Source organism: Cricetulus griseus (assembly GCF_003668045.3).
Source record: "Cricetulus griseus strain 17A/GY chromosome 1 unlocalized genomic scaffold, alternate assembly CriGri-PICRH-1.0 chr1_1, whole genome shotgun sequence".
NCBI classification, from domain to species: Eukaryota; Metazoa; Chordata; class Mammalia; order Rodentia; family Cricetidae; genus Cricetulus; species Cricetulus griseus.
Genome location: NW_023276807.1, coordinates 201,421,875 through 201,428,581, shown reverse-complemented (window position 1 = coordinate 201,428,581; position 6,707 = coordinate 201,421,875). Strand labels below are relative to the sequence as shown.

The 6,707-nt window shown below is 43.4% G+C and overlaps 1 protein-coding gene across 1 annotated transcript; it reads left to right on the top strand.

The window, feature by feature from the left end:
• Positions 1 to 204: 204 nt before the first annotated feature.
• On the top strand, positions 205 to 655 carry LOC103162337 (60S ribosomal protein L39-like). Its single transcript, XM_027389280.2, has one exon. The coding sequence runs from the start codon at positions 228 to 230 to the stop codon at positions 360 to 362; it is 135 nt and encodes a 44-aa protein (XP_027245081.1). The 5' UTR covers positions 205 to 227; the 3' UTR covers positions 363 to 655.
• The last annotated feature ends 6,052 nt before the right edge of the window (positions 656 to 6,707 follow it).

Here is a 6,707-nt window from a genome sequence, read left to right as displayed (position 1 = left end):
GACAGAGGACAGATAGAGAGATAGAAAATACTGCGGGGCTTAGAGAGGGTCTCGGCCCTTTTGGATGGAGGAATGAAAGAGACAGGAGGTCACGGGTGGCTGCTCTGCTGCTTCTCTGATCATGCAGGTTCTTAGGGAGATATCTGACTCCTATTTATTTTTTATTGATAAAGAATAATTACTCTTCGCCTTTCCTCCGCCTCATTTGCCTGAGTTGGCTTCTCACCATGTCTTCTCACAAGACTTTCAGAATGAAGCGATTCCTGGCCAAGAAACAAAAGCAAAATTGTCCTATTCCTCAGTGGATTCAGATGAACAACTCCAAGGGAAGACACTGGAGGAGAACCAAGCTGGGCCTGTAAGGATTCACACAATCAATGGCAAGACTTGAGAGTTTGTACTGAATCATGGTCAATGGTCAATGCAATGTATGCTGCCAGATGGAGTTCAACATTTTTAACCTGGAGACTTGGTCGTATTTAAGTTGGGAATAGTTTGTCCAGTAATAAACAAACAGAGCCTTTCAAAAAAAAAAAAAGAATAATTAGATAAACATAACAGAACTCCAGAGACAAAGCCTGTGTGAGGCACCCAGGAAATGACCACAGAGGTCACATTTAGGTGGAAATGGCCACCTAAAATGCCAGAATGGACACCTCCTCTCCAAGGGGCTGAATGCAGTGGAGCAGGGCAGGTGAGAAGAACGGGGAAGAGCTGGCCTGGGAGACAGGAGGAGGTGGATTTAAGGATAACATTTTCCTGAAGAGTAGGGAGCAGGGTTCTTCCAGATGTAATCAATTAATTATTTCTCAATTAAAAAGAAAACCAACTTTCTGAAAATTGAAAACAAGGGCCTAAAGGAACCCCTCAGCAGGCAACTTTGCTTTATGCCCTTCTCAAATGGCCATCGTTGGCTAATAAATCCAGTTTACAGCAGAGCCCTCCTACTAGAAAGGACCACGGAACAAAGCCTGGTCCACAGTTGTCTAATTAATTGCCTTAATTATTTAAATATGTGGGAAACTTTTTGCCTTGAAGAGGATGGCCACATTAATTCAATTTTGTTAATATTTTTTTCCTGAGTTAAAGTTTTCAGACCTTTGAAACTTTATTGGTGACCTATTATTTTATGGTTTCCAAGGCTTTCTTCATCGACAACCTGAGCACAATTTAAGAAGGGATTCTAATCTCCACGGCTAATTAGCAAGAAAGGTAAGTGCTGACATGATTTTGTTTTATCTAAATAAAAGTTTTGAAAATAATGACTCCCAGATGGACAGGAAACTGCTGATGGACCAGCTGGAGCTTGAAGAAGTGTGTGCCCCTGAAGGAGGCTGCTGAAGCCCAGAAGAACTCAACCACTTCAAATTTCATTTTTAAATTCAATCTTAGAACGATAGGAAACATTCTAGAATCATAAGCCTTTGAATTGTACTTAGTTGATATTAAGAGCTCTTCCATAGGAGAGGCAAAAATTTGTTGCACCATTGGAGACGTCAGATTTCCTTTAAAATCTGAGGCAATGTAATGAGTCAAGGGAACTCACTCACTGAGCAGTCTCATGACTTGTGTATGCAATGCATAAGCAAAGCAACAGCCTGAGCTACCCCATGACTTATTCGGAAGTATTTGCTCATTCAACAGTCATTTATTATGTGCCTGGTCATTGCTAAACTTGAAGTTTAGGGGGGGTGCACAAGTGAAGAGGTCAGAGGACAACTTTCAAGAGTTGGTTCTCTCTTTGCACCAGGTGAGTTCCAGGGATCGAAATCGGATCCTCAGGCTTGGTGGCAAGCACCCTTCTACTGAGCCATCTTGTCAACCAGTTGGTAAATGTTAAGTGTGTGTTAGATTTTAAAAAGTAGCTCTGCTGAGACAGGGCTTTGGTGCTGGCTGCCTTGGGGGACAGTAGGAAAGGGTTTCCAGTGAGTGTCTTTCTTTTTTCCTTTTTTTTATTAATTTAATTTTTACAATCCAATCCCAGTTCCCCCTCCCTCCTCACCTCCCACTTCTCCCACTCCCCCCCCCCAACATCCACCTTCTGCTCCTTGGAGAGGGTAAGGCCTTCTCTAGGAATTCTACCAAGTCTGTCCTATCATCTAGTTGAGGCAGGACCAAGGCATCTCTCCACCCCCCACACCCCTGTGTCTAGGCTGAGCAAGGCATCCCTCCATATAGAATGGGCTCCAATAAGTCAGTCTGTGCCTTAGTGTTAGATCTTAGACCCTGACAATGGCCTCATTTATTGTCTCAGCAACACCATTGTCACCTATATTAAGGGAGTCTAGTTTGGTGTTACACAGGTTCCCCATTTGTCAGACCCGAGTTAGTGATCTCTCATTAACTCAGGTCAGCTGATTCTGTGGGTTTCCCCATCATGCTCTTGACTCCTTTGTTCATATTTTCACTCCTCCCTCACTTTGATTGTCCTCCAGGAGCTTGGCCCATTGGTTAGTTGTGGATTTCTGCATCTGCTTCCATCTGTTTCTGGAAGAGGGTTCTAGCTTTTCTGGGGTTATTGATTGTAGCATGGGTATCTTTTTGCTTTATGTCTGGTATCCACTTATGAGTGAGTACATACTGTATTTGTCTTTCTGGTTTTGGGTTACCTCACTCAGGGTGATTTTTTTCTGGTTCTGTCCATTTTCCTGTGAATTTTAGGATGTCATTGTCTCTTACTGCTGAGTAGTACTCCATTGTGTAAATGTACCACATTTTCTGTATCCATTCTTCAGTTGAGAGGCATCTAGGTTGTTTCCAAGATCTGTCTGTTACAAATAATGTTGTTATGAACATAGTCGAGCAAATGTCCTTTTGGTGTGAATGTGCCTTCTTTGGGTATATGCCCAAAAGTGGTATTGTAGATTCTTGAGGTAGGTTGATCCCTACTTTTCTGAGAAATCACCATACTGATTTCCACAGCAGCTGTACAAGTTTGCACTCACCAGCAATGGAGGAGTGTTCTCCTTGATGTCATTGGTGTTGTTGATCTTAGCCATTCTGATCAGTGTAAGATGGAATATCAGAGTGGTTTGGATTTGCATTTCCCTGATGACTAAGGATGCCGAGCATTTCCTTAAGTGTCTTTCTGCCATTTGAGATTGTTCTGTTGAGAATTCTGTTTAGATCTGTACCCCATTTTTTAATTGGATTATTTGGTAGTTTGATGTCTAGTTCTTGAGTTCTTTGTATATTTTGGAGATCAGCCCTCTGTCAGATGTGGAGTTGGTGAAGATCTTTTTTGTCTTGTTGACTGTGTTCTTTGCTTTACAGAAGCTTCTCACTTTCAGGAGGTCCCATTTATTCATTGTTGCTCTCAGTGTCTGTGCTCCTGGTGTTCTATTTAGGAAGTGATCTCCTGTGCCTATGTGTTCAAGAGTATTTCCCACTTTCTCTTCTATGAGGTTCAGTGTGGCACTGGGTGTCTTTCAAGTGACAGGTCTAGAACACAACAGGCAGATTTCATGGTATTATTCAGCTGCTGAGACCACTTCTGAGTCTCCAGTAACATTCCCTTGAGAATCTCAGCTCTTCTAATGCCGTTTTACCTGGCCCTCCTTTCTCTGACTTCTCTCTGCTCACCAGACCTCAAGGTTAGGATTACCAGGGCTTCCTTTGAGAGACATCTCCGTCTCTCCTGGCACACATCTCTCCTAGAAGAGCCAATAGCATGACATCACTACCCATTAGAGACTGATAGATGTCTCTCAAATCCCATCTCATCTCCACCTCTGCAAGCTGCCCGGTGTAGCTGGGATTCCATGTCTAGATATGTCCTAACTGTCTAAAGGTACCTCAGCTGCACCACTTCAAAGGGAATTTTTATGACCCTCCCTCTCTCCCCACAGCTGACAACACAGCCTTCCACCCCACCACCATGATGGTTACAGTCCTGGCAATGACCCCTCTTTCACTTTCATAGCCAACACCACAAATACGTATGTGGCCACAAAATCCTTTAAATCCTCCTTCTAAACACTTCTTGAGTTTGTGTAACTCTTTCTGTCCGATGCCATAGCTCAAGACCTCTCCATACCATCTGGATTATTCCTGCCATCTGACACTGCTACAACATAGCCTCTTCCAACTGGGTCTTTTCTGAAGTGTCATTGCTTGCACAGGTTCCCAGTCAGTGTTTAAGTTCTAATATGTGCATGTAAGACGTTACACATGCATTGGGTGGATGCAAATAAATGCATAATGCATTTGTGACTTCTTCCTCTGAGGGAGCAGAGTATATTTCCAGGTAAAATTACATGAAGTTGAAACGTACAAACTCAGGAATTTGAAGGCCTGGATTCGCATTTCAAGTTTACAACCTGCTTGAGTGCATTGGCTATGGAACAGGGTTCTTAAGATTATAGTCAGCTCAGAAAGGATAGTCTGTCTCACCTTGGGCAAGCAATTTGGGGGGTAGGAGAGACATATAGCAGCTCCCTGGAGCTGCAACAACCCCCTCATTCCCAAGCCCCTCACCTGCTCTTATAAAGGGTCCCTGGCAGCTTTTTCTCTGGCAGCCTCCTCAATTTTTCATTGGGGAATGGCTGCCCCTTGTTATGTGCATTAATAAACACAATCCCATCTGTTGAGGTCAGACTCTGGTTTCTTTCTACCTTCTGTCTCTTTATGCTGCCTGAGAAATCTAACATAGCATATGAGTCATGTGACCTTGGAAACACAACTTAATGTGTTAATGCTAATATTGATTTTCTAGCATTGCATAATAAATTACCACAAAGCTTGGTAGCTTAAAATAGCTAACATTGTCTTTGAGGTTAATTTGAGTCAGTAACTGTGGTGATATTTTAAGATCTAACAAATAAAGCTTGCCTGAAGATCAGAATGCAGAGCTAGCCACGCTAGTTAGCCATAAAGGCCAGGCAGTGGTGGCACACACCTTTAGTCCCAGGACTCAGGAGGCAAAGGCAGGTGGATCTCTGTGAGTTCAAGGCCATTCTGGGCTACATGAGATTGACCCAGTCTAAAAGAGAAACAGAGCCAGGAGGTGATGGCTCACACCTTTAATCCTAGTACTTGGGAGTCTCACACCTTTAATCCCAGCACTAGGGAGGTGGAGATAGGAGTGATATGGCTAAGCAGAGAGAGGAATATAAGATGGGAGGAGACAGGAGCTCATTGCATTCAGTCTGAGAATTCATAGGGACAGGATTTCCCTTTGGTCTGAGAATTCAGTAAAAGTAAGAACTAGTGGTTGGAAAGCTGGAGAGATGGCTCAGAGGTTAAGAGCACTGGCTGTTCTTCCAGAGGTCATGAGTTCAACTCCCAGCAACCACATCATGGCTGGTAACCCTCTGCAATGAGATCTGGTGCCCTCTCCTGGCATGCAGTCACATCTGTAGGCAGAATACTATACAAAAAAACAAAAACAAAACAAAAAAAAAACTAGTGGCTGGCTGCTCTGCTTCTCTGATCTTTCAGCATTTACCCCAATACCTGACTGGTTTTTTGTTTTGTTTTATCTTATTAAGACTAATTAGGATTCGAACTATGGGGCTGGAGAGATGGCTCAGCCAGTAAGAGCACTGGCTGCTCTTCCAGAGGACTCAGGTTCAATTTTCAGCACTCACATGACAGCTCACTACTGTCTGTAACTCCAAGGTTTGACACCTTCACACAGACAAATGTGCACATAAAATAAAAATAAATAATTTAAAAAAAAAAAGAATTCGCACTACAAGAAACCTGGGAGAAGCTTAGCCAGGTAGGTTGATCAGGGTCTCTCCTGAGGACAGTCAAGGCTGGAGCTGCTGCCATTTCAAGGTTACACTGAGGGGTTTTGTTTGTTTTGTTTTGTTTTGTTTTGTTGTTTTGGTTTTTCTAGACAGTGTTTCTCTGTGTAGCTTTGGAGCCTATCCTGGCACTCGCTTTGGAGACCAGGCTGGCCTTGAACTCACAGAGATCCGCCTGCCTCTGCCTCCCGAGTGCTGGGGTCAAAGGCTACACTGAGGTTATAAGACCTTTCCAAAGTGGCTGCTCCTATGGTGAAAGCTAAAGTTCCAAAGTGGGCTTAGCAGAAAGGAGTCATTTCCTACAGTGGGAATCACTCCATGATGTTGCTTCAGTGTTTCCAGGTAAGGCCTCTAGATTCCACCAGGGTGAATAATACATTAGAGAGGGGACAAGAAGGCCCAATGCCTTTTACAACCTAGTCTTAGGCGTCACAACTTGTCGCTTCTGTGTAGAGGGTACAAGGTTCTTGTGTTCACAGATAAGCACCTAGGACTCAGGAGACAGAGGCAGATGGATCTCTGTGAGTTTTAGAACTACATGAGAGTGAATCAGTCCAAAAGAGAAACAGAGCTCACACCTTTAATCCCAGCACTAGAGGGGTATATAAGAAAGAAGCAAAGGGTCTCATGAGAGATTCATTTTCCAGTCACAGGGAAGACAGGATCTCCATTTCAACCTTGGTAGAGGTAAGAGCTACTGGCTGGCTGCTTTGCTTTTCTGATCTTCAGCTTGAACCCCAAAATCTGTCTCTGGGTTTTATTATCCGTGCTATATATACATCATGACCACAGAAACTCTTATAAAGGAAAACATTTAATGGAGATGGCAGTTTACAGTTTTAGAGGTTTAGTCCATTATCATCATAGTGGGGAGCATGACAGTGTACAGGCAGACATGGTGCTGGAGAAGGAGCTTTTACATGTTGATATGCAGGCAACAGGAAGTAGACTGAGACA

Bases quoted from the DNA above. Each gene is read 5' to 3' on its own strand.
- LOC103162337 (XM_027389280.2), top strand. From the start codon at position 228: ATGTCTTCTCACAAGACTTTCAGAATGAAGCGATTCCTGGCCAAGAAA.